Source organism: Natrix helvetica, assembly GCF_964273705.1.
Source record: "Natrix helvetica genome assembly, chromosome: Z".
Lineage (NCBI taxonomy): Eukaryota > Metazoa > Chordata > Lepidosauria > Squamata > Natricidae > Natrix > Natrix helvetica.
The window spans coordinates 119,998,186-120,020,166 of record NC_138554.1 but is presented as its reverse complement, the minus strand read 5'-3'; the positions used below and the strand labels follow the sequence as shown (position 1 = coordinate 120,020,166).

Here is a 21,981-nt window from a genome sequence, read left to right as displayed (position 1 = left end):
ACATCACAGGAATGATTGATAGTAGCAATTTTCTATTTGGTGGCATGATAATACCTTCTTCTCATCCCATGAGTGAAACAATCATCCTTAGGAGTACTTACATTTTAAAATAATATATTACACTTTAAATCATTACCATCCCAGCTCAGGTTCAAGGTGTATGAAATCTGTAATGCGTTGTTAGCCACTATCTCAGAGGCAAGGTCAGCTAAGGAAGATTATAGGAGTGCTTGGGCATGAGCCCACTCCCAATAATCTCTTCATTAACCAGCCCCTGCCACAGATACTTCCCTTATAGGTTTTGCCCTTTTCATTAGTATTATGTTCTTTTCATGCTTGTCACTGTTCCTCACCCTTACCTTTGACACCGATGTCGGAACAAAGAAGAGCACTGCCAGTATTTCATTTTCATAAAAGAGGATGGGAGTTATTTTGTTTTCATATGTCCCTTACAATCACTGTTCCACTCTCCTCTCAAACTAAGAGTGTGGTCAGTTTCAATTTGTCAATTTCATTTCTTTGGCAATATAACTTCTAGCCAATTCTATAGTTCCAACTAGTCTTGTGTCTTCTTTTCTGTTACTATTTCTGCGCTGGTATTGTTCCGTATTTTATATTATTCACTATTATTTTAAACTTGGGAGATGATCTAATGATATAAGAGGAGTAGACAAGGATGAGATACAGATGAAAAGCAAGGTTCCAATCAGAACCTCTGTTTTCTCTGCTGGCTGTGAAAGGGGAGAACAACAAAACCAGAGGAAAAAACAATTACCCTTCTTACAATGAATAGCACAACCCCCAGTAGGAAAAACACCACTTGATATTGATTTAGAGAGGGGCTGTAGAAGCAGAATATGAGTTGGAAGTGCTGCCATTGTTCGAACCCTGGATGGGTGGAAAGTTGTCTTCCTTCTTTTCCACTCTGTAATAAACTTGCATGGAACAAAGAAAGACAAGTAGTGTCTCCTGTGGCATAAAAATCTGCATATTACAGGTAGTCTTCAACTTACAACAGTTCATTTAATGACCATTCAAAGTTACAACGGCAGTGAAAAAAGTAACACAACTTTCCTTCACAGTTATGACCTTTGCAGCGTCCCCATGATCATGTAATCAAAATTCAAATGCTTGGCAACTGGTTCATATTTATGATGGTGACAGTGTCCCAAGGTTATGGGATCACCTTTTTCAACCTTCTGATGAGTAAAGTCAATGGGGAAGCCAGATTCACTTAACAACTGAGTTACTATCTTATCAACTGCAGTGATTCACCTAAAAACTGTGGCAAGAAAGGTAATAAAATGGGACAAAACTCACTTAACAAATGTCTCAGAAAGAGATGTTTTGGCTTCAACTGTGGTGGTAAATAGAGGATTACGTGTATTAAAACTTTTTTAAAAAGTTAACGTGTACTCTAAAAGAAAGCAATCCATAACCATGCATTTTTTCCCCATTAGATTGGTTCATTAAAAATCCTGAAGGAAATTAGTCAAAATGCTCAGATAAGACGTACAATTGCTGATCTTGGAGGACTACAGATCATGGTTAATATACTTGATTCTCTAGATGAAGATTTGAAGTGTTTGGCTGCTGAAACAATAGCTAATGTAGCTAGGTTCAAACGAGCCCGAAGAACAGTCCGTCAGTATGGTGGAATCAAGAAACTGGTAAGTTGCTTTTATACTCTCATAAGGTTTGCTATCAGAATTTCATCTTAATTGTGTCTTTTTTCATCTAACTAATGTGGAATGAAATGTACACCAATGTGGTCAAATCCTTTTCCATGTGACAGAAAAGTCACTCTGCTTTTAAAAAAAATGACACCTCATGTTATCATTTTGCTGAACATCTAATGCCACAGCACTGTCTTATGTCTAAAGATACTTACACATGTGGTAGGGCTGCATTACTATTATCCTTCTCATCTATTGCCTTCTACCATTGGTATCTTATGGTTATATTATTTTGTTGTTGGTATGTACACCCAGATCTTATGCACTAGAGACAAATTCTTTGGGTATCCAATCATACTTGGCCAATAAAGAATATTCTATTCTATTCTATTCCATTCCATTCCACCCCACACCACTCCACCCCATAACCTCCTATACCCTACCCTATAGCAGACATTAGCAGAGCTGTGGTGGCATTGTGATTAGAATGCAGTATTGCAGGCTACTTCTGCCAACTGCCAGCAGTTCGATTCTCTTCAGCTCAAGATTGACTAAAACTTCCAGCCTTCCAAGGTCGGTAAAGTGAGAACCCAGATTATTGGGGGCTATATGCTGATTCAGTAAACCGCTTAGAGAGGGCTGTAAAGCGGTATATAACTATAAGTGTTATTGCTATTGCTATGTTTGTGTAGCCTTCCTTTAAAAGAAAATGAACAATTCCCAATCAGAACAACAATTATTTTTAAAATGAACAATAACAGAAGCATCTCTCTGAAAGTCTAAATATTCTGTTTAAACTGACAAGATCAGAATAGCATTTCAGATTACATATATCTCCTGAAATAAAGATAGTTTTGCTTACATTCTAAACCAACTGAAAAGTGTTTTAGCAGGCATTCCTTCCAGCAGTTTGGAATAACTGATTAAAAGCTTACGAAATATACTTCTCACTTAACTAGGAGATGCAGGAGGGTTTTTTCATAATTATATAAATGGAAACATTCCCAAACGTACCCATTTTTATAGTGCGAATAGTGAGAGAATCCAGGGGCAAACCGCTTTTTTGTGGTATTGAAGAGTTCTCTCTGTTTTACCACAACTGCTGAAAATCACCAGGGCATTACTTGCTATTTTGAAGCAGAATACAAACAAAAACTCTAAAATAGACCAAAGATAATTTTTTTAAAAAGAGCCCACAACCCAACAAAAACTATAAATTTCTGATTTTAATCCACGTGTGACATATACCAAAAAAATTGCATCTTTGACCCATCCACAGTGTCGCTTTGTTTATCTTCAAAATCTCACATGGGAAGTGTCCTCCCCCTGCTCCACCAGAAGGTTTGGTCTCTACAACCAAAAACCTATAGGCAGCAAGAGCTAAAATAGGAGTAAGATATTTCCTTTTATTTCTAGAACAAGGAGTAATGGTATCTTTCAGCACCAGGATGGCATATTTGATTAGTGCACATCATTATTTCTTACCAGGTTGGGCTGTTAGACTGTTCTGCAAGTCTCAATCAGATTCAGGGAAAGGAAATTGAAGTAGCACGCTGTGGTGCTTTGGCACTATGGAGCTGCAGCAAGAGTTCTAGGAATAAAGAAGCAATCCGTAAAGCTGGAGGCATCCCCCTGCTGGCCCAGTTACTGAAGTCTCCTCATTCAAATATGTTAATACCTGTAGTAGGAACTTTGCAAGAGTGTGCCTCTGAGGTAAGCAACATCTCTACACTTGCAAAATCAAATGACTATCCTTCGGAGACCAAATAGAAATCAAAAATAGACAATGACTTTAAATTTCAGGTGCATATGAAGCAATATTCTGCCTGTCTATCCATTCACCCATCTATATACTAACCAATCACAGTGATATAATTGACTACAACATTAGGTAGTTTAATTGAATTCCTATAATTATATTCCATTACATTTTAATTCTTTAAATTAATGCAAATTATGGTATTTACCTGAAAGGAATGTGAGTTATCATTTCCAAATAATTACAAATAGAAATAATTGATTTTTATGTTTGTGTGTGTCTGCATGCAGGGCAACAGATTCATAGTTGATAAAAAAAGTGGGAAAATGCTAAGGGGAAAAAAGATCACTATCCCAAAGATCTTATCTCCAGATTTTGTAATTATTCCCTTTCTATCTGAGCAATAACAAAGTATTTATATACCAATATGGGTGCAAGTGGGAAATCACGTAATTTTGAAATTGGGTTGTCTTATTTTATAATTATTAATTATATCAATTTTTTGCCCAGTACTGCTTTTTTTTAAGAGCAGTTTCTGACCAATGTGGCCACATAGTCCTCGACTTAGAACGAGTCATTTAGTGACCATTCAAAGTTACAACGGCACTGAAAAGAGTGACTTATAACCATTGTTCACAATTATGACCTTTCCTGCATTCTCATGATCATGTGATCAAAATTCAGATGCTTGGCAATTGGTTCTTATTTATGACCGTTGCTGTGCCCCAGGGTTATGTGATCATCTTTTGCAAAGTCAATGGGGAAGTTGGATATACTTAACAACCAGGCTACTAATTTACCAACTGCAATGATTCTCTTAACAACTCTTGGAAGAAAAGCCATAAAATAGGCAAAATTCACTTCACAAATATCTCACTTTAACAACAGAAAGTGTGGGCTCAATTGTGGTCGTAAGTTGAGGATTACCTGTATTAAACATTCTTATGCACAGTTATATAGTAGGAAGACCAGAGTTGAGTTGCTCCCGGTTCGGCCTGGTTCGACCAGGTAGTGGTGGCAACGGGAGAATCCGCCCACCCACCCGGGCGCTTCTTTGGATGCGCAGAAGCGTTACGAGAGAGAGCGCATGAGCGAGCCAGTAGTAAAACTGGTACAACCCCAACACTGAGGGAGACAGATAGACATATAAACTCCCTGATTGGTTTTGACAGAAATTGTCAGCCTTAACTCACAAGAAAACTTTGGAACTTTGCAATATAGAGGAATATTTGCTGGTTTTATAATCATCTCCTATTGTTTTTCATTTGGGGGGGGGGAGGGGAAATGGCAAAGACAAAAAAAGCATTTAACTTTGTCCACATTGATAATTTATTTTCTGAAGGTCTTTTCAAACCCCTTTCTAATGGGTGTTTATTTGTAGCCCAGCTACAGACTAGCAATCAAACATGAGAAAATGATTGAAAATCTTGTGAAAAATCTGAACAGTGACAAGGAAGAGTTGCAAATGCATTGTGCCAGTGCAATTTTTAAGGTAAGCATTCATCTTCTGAGACAAAAAAGGTTCTCTGCACACCATTTCTCTTTAAAAAAAATAATGGGCAAACTGGATAATTATCTAAGAAAAAAATGGTGTGACTACTTCATCGGCCCTTTATCACAAAAACTGATAGTTACAAATCCTCTAGCATAGGTATAGCCTTATATTTACAAAGTTACTATCCTTGGGACTGTGTTCTAAGAGTGCTTAATTTGTCAGGATCATCCCCATGAAATTGCATAGAGGGCTCTACATCTGCAATGGAAAATGCAGTCTTGAATAACTTTGTTTACCATCCTCTATCAGCTCTGAATGGGGACACGGGGCTCAGTGGCTAAGACGCTGAGCTTGTCGATCAGAAAGGTAAGCAGTTTGGCGATTTGAATCCCTAGCACCGCGTAATGGAGTGAGTTCCCATTACTTGCCCCAGCTTCTGCCAACCTAGCAGTTCGAAAGCATGTAAAAATGCAAGTAGAAAAATAAGAACCAACTTTGGTGGGAAGGTAACAGCGTTCCGTGCACCTTTGGCATTTAGTCATGCTGTCCACATGACCACGGAGACATCTTCGGACAGTGCTGGCTCTTCGGAAAGAGATGAGCATCGCCCCCTAGAGTCGAGAACGACTAGCACATATGTGCGAGGGGAACCTTTACCTTATCAGCTCTGATGTATCCAACTCTGACACCATGAAACTTTCAAAGGAAAATGATAATAAAAAATTTAGATCCAAAGGAAAAGTAGCCCTTTAACTTGGTAAGTATTAACTCCAAACCCACCCCACAAATTAACAATTTAAAGAGGATGGTGAATTCTCTATTATTCTTGCTACATCATTCTATAGTTATTACTATTGCTTTGTAAATAGCTTGCCATGTTTTTCCTATTTATCTCCATTCATAAGCTTGCTTCTTATTTATTTATGAAATATATATGGCTACTCGCCTACCTGTAGGAAAATTGGGATTTTGAACAAAAATAAAAACACCATAGACACACAGAGAGTTTTAAACCATTAAAGGAAAAAAGACAATGCTGAGGCCCCAATGAAACTATATCCATGGGTCAACCATATCATGCCAGCCTCATCAACATCCTGGCTCCAGTATCTGGAGGAAAAACCATTGTTTTTCTGAAGGCCAGTAATGTCAGGCCATCCATATTTCTTGATTAAAACTGTACTTGCCAATGTTAATTTTGAGACTTTTCACTGGAGTGATGAAGAAATGGGCTTGGGATCTATTTATTTTAATAGGATTTAAGCCTATACTGTTTCTTTGCATCCTCCTAATTTAATTTAGGAATCTAAATATTGCTTCTAGGATTTTTAAATTTAGTTCATTTAAATCATAGTTCATTTAAATCATAGTGCTGTCTCTAAACAGAACAGAGTAGGGATTGGTCTGGATTTAAAACGTCTTTTCAATGTATTTTTGTATTTATATTTTCATTTGTTTGTTTGTTTTTACATAGTGTGCTGAAGATCAAGAGACTCGTGAACTTGTTAGACAACATGGAGGCCTGAAACCTCTTGCTACTTTAGTTTCTAATTCTGGAAATAAAGAACTTCTGGCAGCAGTGACAGGAGCAATCTGGAAATGTGCAATCAGCAAAGAAAATGTGACAAAGTACTTGCAATATTTGATGCCTTGAAATATATATATTGTAGTTAGCACCTCCTGCTTATAACCAATCATAAGAATTTAGAAACTATTACGATGTAATTGTTATGTGTGAGTAACATCTGGAATATTTAGGTGTTGTGTGTATGCTTTAGAAGGGCTCTATCTAACTGTCATACTGAAACTTAAAACATGCTGAAATATTTATTGGATTAGTTGGCAATCTAATAATACAAATTTAAGCCAACATTTACTTCTCTACAATACCTGTAGTTATCATCTACTGTATTCTCTATCTTAATGTCAAACTAGATATATTGCAGCAAAAATTAGTTTTTGTGGCATGTTGGGTAAGGATAATGGGAAACACAGTCTAATCCATTTTACAGATCACTAAATTGAGGAAGGATATCCAAGAGCTATTGGTATCTGCAAGCAATGACAGGTCTGCTTTTTATGCATTTATGTGCAGTATTGCAATACAAATATGAAAGGGTGGTATTTGTGTCATGGGGGATGATGGACAGTTTGGCATCATAATAGATAGAAACAGATGTGCCTGGAAGTTAGAGAATTACAAGTTGTGATGTTAAAGCAAGCAGCAAACCCTTGTAAAATAAGCCATACCAGAAGTAATTATGGCAGTAATGTCAAGATTTGGCTGAAATCAGTTTGTGTATATATGTATTGCCAGATTCAAATCTGTTTAGCAATCTTGAATTCCAGGATTCCTAATTATAAGACATAGTCATGACTCAGAACTATAAAATTCTGGAAAATACAGAAAGTACAAAACTTATACTAAATTTATTTATTTATAAACTTAATTCCTATTGTATTGTAGAATGATAATAGTTCATCTGCCATTAAACCACCCACATATGAGATAGGAATAATGAAATCCAAATTCTTTGAATTTCATTATACTTTGAGTAAGTCTGTTGACAAATATTATATTTATATTTAGTCATGAAACTTTGATTTTTAGATTCCGGGAATACAAAGCCATAGAAGCTTTGGTTGGCTTGCTAACAGATCAGCCAGAAGAAGTTCTTATAAATGTGGTAGGTGCCCTTGGTGAATGTTGTCAGGAACAAGCCAATCGAACCATTATCCGTAGATGTGGTGGAATCCCATCTCTTGTTGCCTTACTCACTGGAACCAATCAAGCTCTTCTTGTGAATGTGACCAAAGCCGTGGGATCTTGTGCAGCTGAACCAGAAAATATGGCGTAAGTTTTTCTCTTTAGTATATATTATATACACATTGCCATAGCTGTCACAATTGAAATTAGTGCTATGAAAGTCATGTCATAAATTAGAATTACATTTAGCAAATATTTAGTATATTTGAAATAAATGATTTCAAATAAATAATGTTTGAAATATTTCAATAACTAAAATATTAAAATGAAACTATAAATTAAGTTACACAATATTTTTGAGCCTCTTTTTTCTGTATTCATTGATGATTTTGTGGTGGGCTGAATATGAAATTATCCTTGCTTTGAATATGGTATTAACAGAATGTAGTCAATGGAATTTTAAATCATGATTTTTATTTATATGGGAGCATCAAATGCCACAGGTTGATAATGCCATCATGTTGTTTCAAAGTCTTTTCTAAAATGACATTCTAAGGAATAACTGCTTCTGGTTTCAGAAACATTACTAGAACTGTAGGATTTTGCACAGTTTTTTGGATCTTGAACTTTTATGTTAAACAGTACTTAATATAGAAGTATGATACCTCATAAAGAGACCTGGATATAATGTAGTTAATTTCAGAAGCTTTTTATAAGAGTGTTTTCCAATATTGCTGTAACCAGTCTATCCCTCTTTTGGAGTCTTCTCTAAGGGGACAAAAGATAATCAAAATAAGTTATCTTTGACAGAGTTTTGTGTATGAGAGAGAGAATGAGAATGTAGATGGTCATCTTACCAATTGGTGGCTTTTGGGGCTCCACCATTTATTTATATGTGTTGTGATGGAATGAAGCCACAATGAAACAGGTTGTGTGTCCTTTCCTTAATAAAATCCTAAAAACTACCATAAATGGGTCTCTTTTAATGGAAAGATTTGGACCGGCCAATAATGCTCTATTTTATATTCTGTTTTATTTTATGATATTAATATGGGATCATTTCAGTTATAGCGATATAAAGTCTCAATTTTAAAAATACTGAGTAGCTCATACCATTTTTCAAAACTCTATATTCTTTGTATTCAGTTAAAAGAATGGGATCATTCTGATAATACATATTTCAAAATACCACATAACTATTTAGAAATAACTATATAGCAACTTCCAAAGTTTAAATAGTTAAGGCTGATAAGCACATTAATGATCCTACACTTTTCTCCTGAGGCAGACCATCAGGCTCATTTAGAACAATTTCACTTCTGAAGTTTGAGGTATAAAGTGGGATTTCTGGATGAGATTCCAGGTTCTTCTGAGTACAAACTGTATCCTTCACCAACAAATTGTCATTCCTTCTTTGATAATATCTAAATCCTAACTCCCCAAAACAATTTATATTTCTTTCAAGATGCTTTAGGACAAAATATGTTTTTCCTGCTTCTGGCCATCTAGCCTTTTAAAAATCTTTCACATAGTTGGCATTATAAGAGTTTTCCTGAGGTATTTAAACATTTAGTAGCTGTGCATGGAAACTAAAAAAATATCAAACCACATTTTCTTTTCTTTTTTCTTCCCACATTGCACTCTTCTGCGTAAACCAAGTTATTCGTTTTTGACTTTTATAATGTAAAACTTAGATCTGAGATTTAAGCATTTCCCTTTTGGATAAATGTTTCATTAAAAGCTTCAAGTAATATTTTGCTTTATGTGGAAAGTCTTGACAAGGGCATGCAGTAGTATAGCTCTTTGCTTCTATACAACCAAGATCAAATGAATATAGCCCTTGTTTCCTCCCACTGTTTTATTTTGCCTCACTTGCTTTTCTTAGTGCAATGATTTAATTTCCTTGAAAGCACCATTTATTTTCATGCTTTGGCTATCACCCAGTGGCAAGATAGGGCAGAAATGTAAATATGGCATAGAATGAATGAAGCAAGTTCAATGGAAGAAAGATATGCATAGAATTAATCATTATTATAGTATATCTCATAAATAATGGTTAGTTCACATGTAATTTTTGTATTAACTGAATACTGGTGATAGGGTCATAAACTGACAATGGAATCCAAACAACATATTCTAGAGCAATAACAATAACACACTGCTTGGAGGCTATTGCTTTTGTCTCCAGTTTTGTACTAGAATAGACAACCCATGACCTGCTTGGTTATAATTTTAGAAATATTTTCTTACCCAGTTCCTCAATATCTTCAACAATGGCAGTGCTTCTAATGTACTGCTTTCACTAAAAAAGTTCTTAAAGATTCTGGAAGATATTCAGACATGCATTGATCTTGAAAATACTCATGTTGAACTGTATAGGATAGTCATACTTCAGGAGTTGACTCCAAAAAATTTAAATGATATTTTAAATTATATCATAAAATGTTTATGATAGGTTTTATGTCCTGCAATGTTTTATAAAATTTGCAGTATTACAGTTCTGTGGGATTTGGGGGTTCTGGATTTTGGATGCATTCTGTAAGCCCATTTGAGGTACCTTAGTCAAAAACGTTTTGCCCCCTGATGTATTGTTTGTCCAGGTAAAGGTTATAGGCATAAGAATTTAGTGAATAAAAAGAATGTCAAAGCATGATGTAAATTCAAATAAATACCTAAAATTGTGGTCTGAATGGTGGTGAATCCAAATAAATACCTAAAATTGTGATCTGAAAGATATCACTTCATTTAAGCGAAAGGAGAGGAACTGTTGATCATTTGAATGGAATCAAATGATTCTTGAATTAAAGTATGCATCACTTCTAAGTTTATTTTGTTCTTCCAATTTAATTCTTCAATGCAAGAACATTGCTTAATGCTACCTCCTCCTCCCATCCACCTCTAACGATAGCTGAAACTTTAAGCAAAAGGAACAGCAAAGAACATACAAAGGAGAATATTCAAACATCCTTCTGTATAGTTTGTGTCGTCAAGAGGGAATGAGTTAGCTATGTTTAATATGTTCTCAGAGGCCATACTCCAGATTCTCTCTCATGCTGTGATGTAGAAAATGGTTATCAAAGAGTAGGCCTTCTTGGTGGTATTCCTTCAGTTTGAAATGGCTTCCCAAAGGGTGGGTCTGGCTCTTCATTATCCTTCTGGTTGAAGGCAAATATATTTTATCTCATGCTGCTAATATATTATTTAAATGTTATTATTATACTGACACAAGGGATATTTTTTATAATCAGTCTGTGTCTAGGTATGTTGTGTTAACATATGGTAAATATGCAACAATAACAATAATAATAATATATTATATAATATAATAATATATTATATAACACTAAATAATAATAATAATAATAATAATAATAATAATAATAATAATAATAATAATAATAATAATAATAATAATAATAACTTATATCCTCCGACGTTACCTTAATAGTTCCTAGGTCCTTGGTTAGGACTCAAACTGTTGAGCTACCAACCAGCCTCAAAGGCTGTGAATCTCACCAAAAATTTAATAATAATAATAATAATAATAATAATAATAATAATAATAATAATAATAATAATAATAATAATAATAATAATAATAATAATAATAATAAATAATAATAATAATAATAATAATAATAACAACAACAACACAAAACAAGAAATATAATGATTAGTTATATTGATTGATATGAACAGTGTGGTGACCTAGTGGTAAAGACTCACATTTGGAAGGTTGAGAGCTCAATCCTAGATAGTGGCAGATGTTTCTTTCCTAGGTTGCAAAGAAAAAAAGTATCTGCTGCTAACTGCATGGCATCAGGAAGGGCATCTGGCCAGTAAATGCTCAGACCCATTTAGTCTCTCTGACTCTATACCAAATTAAGGGATTATAGGGTTGTAAAAAGGGAGTTATACTGATTGATATATCTGCCTTGCAGCAAAGAGGTTTACTTCAAATTAAACAATCTATCCAGAAGAAACACGTGTATTGGCTTTTACATAAAAACAGCCGTGAACAAGGATTGATTCAAAAATTGAAATTTATTAAATGTGCAGGAAACAAAATTTGAATTTCAAAATAAACTAATAAAGCCACAAATAGAATGCTGGCAAGGAAAAGTATTATGTGATCAATTTCTAAAAAAATAATAAAGGGAAAGCAGGTAAAGATGAACAATTATAGCGGCTTAAAAGTGGAACATTAAAAAAAAAAGAAAGAAAGAAACTGAAGACTTGATTTTGCCTGCTCAAGCTATTCAAACCAATCCAATCAAGGCCAGAGCTGAAAAATCATCAAACGATTCAAGGTACAAATGTTGCAAAAAACCTAGAACAAATATTGCATTATTTGCTTAGGCCATGCAAGAGGATCACAGAAAGTATTTATAAACCACAATATAATGCAGCCACCAAAATTTACTGGAACATCTATAAAAGTTATATTCCACTAATGAAAAATTGGTGTAAACATAGAGTTGAAAAAGTGTTGGGAAATGAGCAAGTTACAATATTGTGGGATTTTCAAATACAAAATGATAAAATCTTGGCTCATAACAACAAACAGCAGCATGACAAAGTAGCAACAACAGTGCATTGGAAGACTTATAAGAAATGCCATTTGCCTGCAAGCAAGAACTGGTGGGATCATAAAATAGAAAAAGTCATACAAAATGAAGAAGCTACAGTATTGTTTGCAATATTAGCACATTAGCTTTAGAGGAGGAAAACAAGAAAAAAAATCTGCTTCTGCCTCCCAGCATCCATCCGGTATTCATCTGGCTAGCATCCTTGCAACAAACAGTCTGGTCAACCTCTGGTCAATGTCAGCATGTGGCTGGTCAGGGCTCTGCTCCGTTGAGCCTGCCACTGGTCAACTGAGCTGAGCTGCTATCTCCGGGGAATGCTGGAGCCTTCGCTGCCGAGCAGCTGATTGACAGTTGGATTGGCTTCCCAGAATACTGCTGATCAGTTGTTCCAGGCAGCGGGGATTGCCACCATCTTTTATAAAAGTGTACTATGTAACTCACCCAGCTTTCCCTTAAGTAGTTTTTTTACAGAGACCAGCCTTCTCTAAAGTAGCATCCTTTAGATGTCTCCTAGCATTCTTAGCCAAGTTGACTGAAAAATCTGGGAGATTTTGTATGAAGCATTTGGTGAGTACCAAGCAGGGGTGGGTTCCTGCCAGTTCTAACCTCTTCTATAGAAGAGGTTGCACAAATCTACCGTGCCGTTTAGAACTGGTTTTTTTTCTAAAGGGTTAGGGGTGCAAGGGTCTTGTAAGTTGACAGCTTTAAGACTTGCGTGCTTCAAATACCAGAGTTTCTGAGTCAACATTTTGGTTGCTAAGCAAAAGCATTGTTAAGTGAGTTTCACCACATTTTATAAGTTGGCCATGCCCACCCAGTCACATGGCTGGCAAGCCACTCCCACCCAGTCACATGGCCGGCAAGCCACTCCCACAAAGGAGGCTACATCTACAGAAAAGGTTCTAAAATTTTTTGAAACCCACCACTGGTACCAAGTCACCATAGTCTAGAGGCTGGTCTAGACTATATAAAACATGTTCTTAGAAAACATTCCCCAGTGTATTTGTTTGAGGGTGTTTCTGTTTGTTTATCTATCCTGCACAATTACATTGTAAATTTTAAAAAATATTTTATGTTGTATTTTATTTAACTTCAAACCACTCTATCAGTAAGTCTTATGCACTAAAATTTAAGATTCACTAAACCAACCAGATGTAGCTTGACTCTCAGATTTACAATACTATTTATCAAAGCAGTTTGTAACTTTTTGTTTAAGTTTACAAGAGTTGAACTGCGGTTTTCCAAAAGATGAGATTGTGCTTTGTAAGACTTGAAACCTGTAATCTTACCAGGGAGCGCAATATATATATTCAGTATAACACTGTTTACATTTGTGTATGTGGTCTCAATTGGCAGGAGATGCAGTCAGACTTCTTGAGAGTCCTGGCATATACTGGTGTAACAAAAAGGATGATAGCTATAAGAAACAGATGTTGAGTGTGTGCATGTGTCTTTGAGAAAGTTTGAGGCTTGTTTACCCTGGAAATATTCAATATCAAATTATTAAAGCACAAAACTGGCTTGCTGTAGATTCACTTAGAACTGTTACTTTGGCAGTAAAACAAATGTAACCCTGCAATCCATTTAAAAAAAATGAGCTCATGTATTAGTCTAAAAAAGCAATTGCATAACCAACAATAATCAGGGTCTAGCAGACAAATTCCAGTATCAATTGCAAAAGTAATCAATGTGACCAAGATTGTTTTACATACACAGTATTTTAGGAAACCATTAGTGTTTTGTAGAATGACTGGCCTCCAGATCTACTGTTCAAAAAGTTTGTTTTCTCTTCTTGTTTAATGGTTTTTCTTGTGTGCAAAAGTAAGAGCGGAAAAACACAGGAGTTACAGTTCTGAGCTTATAGTGAATACCTCTTGAAGAATGATGATTATACTATTGATGGCCCTTCTGGAGCTGGAAACAACTTCACTCACCGGGGATAATAGAAAGGTAGTAGAAAGTAATCAAAACTAATCTTAATGGGAGTAGCACAAGTTCTGGAGAATAATGTTCTGGGAGCTCAAAATAGGTACATACGATTAAGGAACAGCTCTAGCTCTTTAGGAAAGAGGATGTTTGTCATAATGTTTGTCATAGCTATGTGTTCAGGTTATATAATCAGATCAAATGAAAGCAGTAGAGAGATAGATCCTCTAACCACTGGTAGCTTTCCTTTAATGATCATTCATTCATTGACAGTTCAAAATTACAGTGGTGCTGAACAAAGGAATGTATGATCTTTGCCTAAAGTTATAACCATTGCAGGTCCCTTCGGTCACTTGATTGCAGTCTGGGTGCTTGGCAACCTGTTTGTACTTAGGACTGGTTGCTATGCACCCCATAATCATGTGGTTGTCATTTGCAATCTTTCCTGCCATCTTCCCTAGAAAGTCAGTAGGGAAGCTGGTGGGGTCACAAGTCATGATCACTTGCTAACTTTTAGTGGACATTCTTGACTCTATTCAGTATTACAATCCAGATTTCAAGATTCTATCTAAAGGGCTTTCCTTTCCTTTCCTTTCTTCTCTTCTCCTTTCCTTTGCCCTCCCCTCTCCACCTCTCCTCCTCCTCTACTTTCAAACATTCTTTAAAATTTTTGTCTATGACCATAAATAAATGAAAATGAATAATATTTCAATTCCTTAAAATAGCTTCTTTTTTTGCAAACTAAGAATATTTTTGTCCATTTCTTTTTATAGTATTTGTCTCTTCATGATTAAAATTCTATGCAAAAACATAGGACTTGTATTAAAATATGTTTTGATTTTGCAATGGCTTTTAGCATAGAGCAAAAGCTTGCCTGCCACTTGAGGCTTATATAGGAGATAGTTCATTCTAAAACTAATCAAGCAAATTTGTCGTTTTGTCTTAGAGGAACCACTGTGCTTGGCAAGGAAACAACTTTTCCTTCTAGTCAAGCAACAATGAGCCAAGGATTTTAGCAAAGACAAGGTCAGTTAGCAGTTCAAGAGTCAGCTGAGGTAGCTAAACTGTTCCATACTCCAGAGTGCAAAGAGTGAACTGAGTCTGCTGCATCCAAAAAATCAGACTAGAAAATGAGTCAATATTTCTGGCAACTGGTCATAAGAGCTTCAAGGTGAAGACATTATTTGCAGCATTGGTTTATTTCTAACAGGCCAGTTGGATAATTCAGGGCTTGAGCTTCCATTCTAAATCATCTGGATTGTATTGCTGGCCTCAATAGCAAGGCCAGCATAAACCATTTCTTGTAAGGAGTGTTTCTTGTTGAAAGCTTGTGGATTGTGTGCCTTTCAGCCCTTTCGCTCTTACCATTGCCTTTGTGAATTGAAACTCTTAAGAATTTGATCTCAAAGATACTCACCTCTAGATAAATGGATAGAGTGTAACCATTACCTTAAGTAGAGTGTTATGATTAAAATAATAAGGGATGAGTAGGAAGCAGAACACTAGGTTCATCAGAAGCAATTCTTGTTATCTTACTTGGCCTGACTGCATTACTTTTTTATTTAGCATATGGCATATCACACATGAATTACCAATATATATTAACATTTCACCTAGAATGATAAAACACAGCAAAATATAAATGCTAAAAAGGTCTATGTTCAAAAACCAATATCTAGGCTAGTGGTTCCAACCTTTTTTTGTCCATTCCCCACCTAAGCATCTCTATAATCCTGATGCCCCCCTCCCCCGACATATAATTTTTAATTTATTCAAAAAGTGAACTTACTCACGTGGAGGAAGCCTAACAGGCCATTAACTTGGTTTAAACAAGATTCAAATTGCCCCCATTAAAAATAAAATTGTCCCCCTGGGAACCACTGGTCTAGGCTATCTAACCATTGAAGAGCAGCATTGTTTATATGAAAAAAATAATCAATTACTGGTTTGGTATGTGCCTTACCATACAGTAGGTCAAATGTGATCTACAGTTTGATGTGGGACCCCACAATCACACTGAGGAGAGGATACTATGCCTCATTTATACAGTGAGCCCCAGCGGATGCCATGTGAGATGCAAATCCTATTCAGAATTGCTGGACTTGTAGTTCAAAGCTGATTGCAAATGAACTTGTACAGGTAATGAAAGTGGAAAATGGGAATAGAAAACAACAGAGATTAGAAATAGCAACAGAATGTTTCAAATCATTTGAAGGAGAAGGAGGAGCCAATGTCACGATGATACAACGTGCGGTCTCGACACTCAACACTCCGAGACTGCCGTTGACATTTTTGCTGCTGGACGGTCCATTTGGACCTAGACCGTCCCGTAGAGATGGTGATCAGGAAAATGAAGCCTTGCTGGTCTCAGGGACACCGCAGAATCCCTGATTGACCCAAGGGAAGCTCTTCAAGCCGGCGGTAAACAGGCAGCCCCAGGCTGATGAAGTCGGGACGGCTCCAGAAGGAAGGAAGTGAAAAGAGAAAGTGAGACCATCTGGTGAGGTGTTTTTTTTTTTCTATTTTGGGAAAGACTGCCCAAAGAAACTTTTTAAAAGCCCAATTAGATCCTTAAGCAAAAGAATTAAGCGGCGAAATTAACTTATACTGGATTGCTTTGGAAAGCTTTTTTTTCCTTTGTAACTATACTTTGTGGATTGAAGTGCTCGCAACATTTTTTGTTTTCTCCTCTTAAAGTGAACAGATTAATTTTTTTCTTCTGCTTTTTGTTACTTTATTTTTTGACTTCTGGACTAAAACCTTCCTTTTTATTTTAACAATTCTCCCTATTACCTGTTATTAAATTTCATTAAAGAACTTTGTTTCCTATAAGCCAGAGATAAATATTAGAAAGTGAAAAGTAGCAACACTGCCACTCAGAGGTTAGAGGCTGGAGTTTTTGAAACAATCTCTTCTTTTTTCCTCTTTGATCTTACTGACTTTGTAGCTGAAGGGTTTGCAATTTGTTTACAGAAACTGATAAAGAGCCAAGGGCACAAATTGTTTTTGCAGGTGCTTTTGAGAACTATTTTGGCAGGGGAGAGAAAGGGAAAAAAAAGAGAACCCTCTTTTTTGAAGAGCACAAAAGAACTTGTGCTTAAGTCAACCTAAAATTAAAAAATTAAAGAGGCCTGGAAGGCTAGAGTGGCAACTAGTTTTTTTTTCCTTCTTTTTTGGAAACATGGATCAATATTCAGATGAGGAAACCTTAAAATTCCAAAATATCTTGGCTGGAATTCAAAATCTATTGGAAGGATATGGGAGAATTGAAAAGAAGTTGGAAAAACTAGTGTTTCTCACAGCAAAAAATGAAGGTGTTGGAGCCCCAAAAATTAAAGGGAAGAATGAAGACATAGAAGATAAAGACAAGACAACTATGAATTTATTAATGGAGCAAATGTGGGTGAAAGTGGAACGAAGGGAATATGGAAGAGGGAATTCAACGAACTGGAGCTCTACCCCAGATTCCAAGATACAGAAGAAGAAAAAAGGGTAATGATGATGGATTTAAGAAGAGAATTTTTTTTCAGAAGCACGATTGACAACCAAAGACAAGCTAACTTTAATAACAACTGGAGGGCAACGAGATTATCTGAGAGATCCTTCAAGCAACAATGTGCAGAAAGTCTATAAAAACCTTATAAAGGAGATAAAAAGAAGACTGACACCACAATTAGCAAGAGAGCTGAGACTGTTTTGTTACTGGAAAGATACAGGTTGACAGTGAAAGTTGATAATAAAAAATTAGTTAATTTTGGTTGAGCAATAAGTAGGAACTCAGTAATTTTTAGATTGTTTTAGATTTTTATTAAATGTTTATTCATCAACAAATAATTAACTATAATAACAATAATGAAATGATAATGGATATAGCTTAATTGTATGTATGTATGTATGTATGTATGTATGTATGTATGTATGTATGTATGTATTGGCAAACCAGTAAAAGAAATTTGGCTATAAATTGCAAATTGTGATCTGGGAAAAAGACCTATAAATTTTATTAACAAACTTTTATTTAGGTCTTGTCATAAAGGTGTAATGTTTTTTGGTCTTGACGAGAGGAGGTGGGATATAAATAGTAAATGATTTTTAGCCAATTATAATAACATCAAGGAAATGTCAATGGATATTGTTTAATAATATATACACGCTCTGGTATTGGTAAAAGCAACTTGGATACAAACTCTAAACAGAGAGTTGGGGGGAAAAGGGGGGGGGATAGTTTAGAAATTTTATTAATTGACTTTTACTTAAAATATGTCATAAAAGTGTAATGTTATTGGAGAATTTTTGAAATAGCTAATGAATGCCATTATGTGGTTGTGTTTTTAAGTATGACTAATTTGAGGTAAAAAAAGCACGCTCAAATAATTGTAGTCAAATGAGAATTGTAGTACATTGATAATGAAATATACAAAGCTTTTTGATTTAAAGTGTATAATCTAATATGAACTATAAGTAATGACTGTAACCAATCGACACGCTTTCTACAAGATGTAATGAAGGATGATTCAAATCTATAACTGGATGGGTCGTATCAGATAAAACAGTAAATGTTTATCTTGTTAAATAGTAGTATGGTACAGTTGATATAATGCAATTCTTTGATTAGAAGGCATATAAATCTGGAAATCACTGTCATGTAGGGCCTTGTTGAGAGATCTTGATCAGATTACTGTCAGGCTTGGCTGCCTCATTCTAAACTGCTAAAACTAAGATCTGGATTTTAGAAGTAGGATGGTTTAAGAGATAATTAAACAGACATTGAAACTAAATGCTATTGAATGTGTGTGTGTGTGTTGATTGTAAAATGTTACAAAATATATATGTTACGGTGAAAGACCGAAATCTGGTGAATGTCGACATTCACCGGTGAAAGACCGAATATTTCATTACATTGTTTTACATTCGGACCTTCACCGGTGAATGTCGACATTCACACAGTCGCTTGGTGTATGTCCGAAAATACCCTTATCCTCTCGACACCCTTACCCTAATACCTCGGTTCCTCGCTTCCTTTTAAGCGTCTTCTATTCGCGGAGTTTTTTTTTTTAAACCTGCGATCCTTAAGAAGACGCTTAAAAGGAAGCGAGGAGCCGAGGTATTAGGGTAAGGGTGTCAAGAGGATAAGGGTAATCCTCTCGACACCCTTACCCTAATCCCCTTATCCTAATACCTCGGCTCCTCGCTTCCTTTTAAGCGTCTTCTATTCGCGGAGTTTTTTTAAAAAAAACCTGCGATCCTTAAGAAGACGCTTAAAAGGAAGCGAGGAGCCGAGGTATTAGGGTAAGGGTGTCGAGAGGATAAGGGTAATCCTCTCGACACCCTTACCCTAATCCCCTTATCCTAATACCTTGGCTCCTCGCTTCCTTTTAAGCGTCTTCTATTTGCGGAGTTTTTTTTTAAAAACCTGCGATCCTTAAGAAGACGCTTAAAAGGAAGCGAGGAGCTGAGGTATTAGGGTAAGGGTGTCGAGAGGATAAGGGTAATCCTCTCGACACCCTTACCCTAATCCCCTTATCCTAATACCTCGGCTCCTCGCTTCCTTTTAAGCGTCTTCTATTCGCGGAGTTTTTTTTTTTAAAACCTGCGATCCTTAAGAAGACGCTTAAAAAGAAGCGAGGAGCCGAGGTATTAGGGTAAGGGTGTCGAGAGGATAAGGGTATTTTCGGACATACACCAAGCAACTGTGTGAATGTCGACATTTACCGGTGAAGGTCCGAATGTAAAACAATGTAATGAAATATTCGGTCTTTCACCGGTGAATGTCGACATTCACCAGATTTCGGTCTTTCACCGTAACATATACATGTTTGTAAAATATTATCAAAATATCTGAAATATTGGACTAGAATTTAGAATTAATTATATAGATTTTACGATTCTCATTTATCCTTGATCACATGTTTCTTAAATAGCTTTTCATTCTATTTCTATCAACTTTTTAAATTATTTGTTAGCCTAAAATTTTATTTCCCACTTTCCAGGCAAAACTCTTTTTTTTTTTTTTGCATTATCTATGCTGGCAATATAAATTTGTCTGCATTATGTGATGTTTGAAATTGACAGTAGCTCTCTCCAACAAATTAATATTAGTCTTTTCCAAATTACCTGGATGTTGGAAGCAAAGTTATATAACTAGGTTGCATTGATTGAAGTAAAAGCTGCAGTTACATTAGACAAAATTGTGTTTTCTAAAGCATTCTAGCTGGGTTATAATTGTATGATTATGTACTAGATTGATTTTGTGTTTTCCATTCCTTGCAAACTCACTTTACATAATGAACATAAATTAGATGTTCTTGTTTGATTTCTACATAGGTAAAATATCAATTTTATTTACAAAATAATGTATTCACAATTAGAGACATGGACAAACTTTAGAATTAATCATGAGGTTATAAATCAAAGTATGCTGGAGTCTCTTTATCTTCACCTCATCTGCTTTGAATTTTGCATATCTTCCTGAACAAAACTAAGTTTGTAAAGGATATTAAGTTTTGTTTGGTCTTCCTCTCCATTTTAAAGTACTCTGTGGATTTTAATATGAAGTTATGATCCCCTAGACTGATTGATATATAAACAGAAGACAGATGGTTTAAAGATGGCTCTGATGATAATTCATTTTTCAGCTAGACATGAAGATACTTTGATTACAGTATGTTTAAGCAATTATAACAGAGTATTCAGTGTTAGTCTTGTCTTAGGGAAAGCATGAGAAACAAGTTGTACGTTATTCATACCCAACAAAGAGTGCACTGTGGTAGTGTGACCCATTTTCATTCTGAATGTTAGGTGAGCACATAGATATTTAAAATATGTCATAGAGCAAGTTAAATAAATTAAGCATAGACTCAATATAAAGTACATAGCTTTTTGGCATAAATATTTGTTTTGGAAAGTATTTATTGCTATATGAAAGAAACCAGTATGCTTCAATTTTGGTTTGACTTTGCATAAAGCTTGTTAAAAAGTCACATGGCTTGTTTGCAAAGTTTACTAGAGTCCTTCTAAATAGTATCATTTTATTTTTATTTTCTTGAGGAATTATTTTTAAGGCAAAATATTATGAAATTGTACATTTTACCCATCAGATACAAAATATATATTTTGAATATGTACAATTATGTTTCTAAATGATGACTATACAACCATCCAATTATTTTAAAAAATAGTTTATTTCTATTTAAAAATTACTATAATAAACCTATTCATAAAGAATATCCATAGTCTTAATGATAGAATTGAATAAATTGAACTTGGATAAATAAGCTATCATTCAATTAATCAAACAAACACATATTTTATATCTTCTAATTTTCAGTTAAATATCTTCCATGTTTCTCTTTGATAGGATAATTGATCGCTTGGATGGCGTTCGCTTATTATGGTCATTGTTGAAAAATCCTCACCCAGGCGTTCAGGCCAGCGCAGCCTGGGCGATCTGTCCTTGTATTGAAAATGCAAAGGTAAATAAATACATTGACATTATAATCTAAATAATCACCAAATGTTAGTTTATTTCCTAGCAAGGCATTTGACAATGTATTGGTAATATTCTGATTAGCAGGTTACTTAGGGTTGGCTGAATAGTATGACAATTAAATAGGTACATAGCAAAGAAGAACTGTGCTTTATCATACTGGAAATAGTTATTAAAATAATGAGTAGGGTATCGCAAGAGTTAGTCTTGGTACTCAACTAGCACCTATTGCCAATATTTTCAGTTCATAACTTAATGGATCCTTATATAATTTGTAAATGGTAAAGAAGGGGAAAGATAAATAATAATCTAACAAAACATACAAAAAATTCATAATAATATT

General features: G+C 35.2%; 1 protein-coding gene across 1 annotated transcript in view; it reads left to right on the top strand.

The window, feature by feature from the left end:
• The window catches only part of LOC309401940 (homeobox protein Mohawk-like), a 188,594-nt gene that overhangs the window by 44,316 nt on the left and 122,297 nt on the right, over positions 1-21,981 (top strand). Inside the window, exons 12-17 of the mRNA XM_081971321.1 lie at positions 1,461-1,670; positions 3,165-3,389; positions 4,817-4,927; positions 6,405-6,559; positions 7,542-7,784; positions 21,510-21,624. Coding sequence (XP_081827447.1) covers positions 1,461-1,670; positions 3,165-3,389; positions 4,817-4,927; positions 6,405-6,559; positions 7,542-7,784; positions 21,510-21,624 — 1,059 coding nt within the window. The remainder of the gene's footprint in view (positions 1-1,460; positions 1,671-3,164; positions 3,390-4,816; positions 4,928-6,404; positions 6,560-7,541; positions 7,785-21,509; positions 21,625-21,981) is intronic.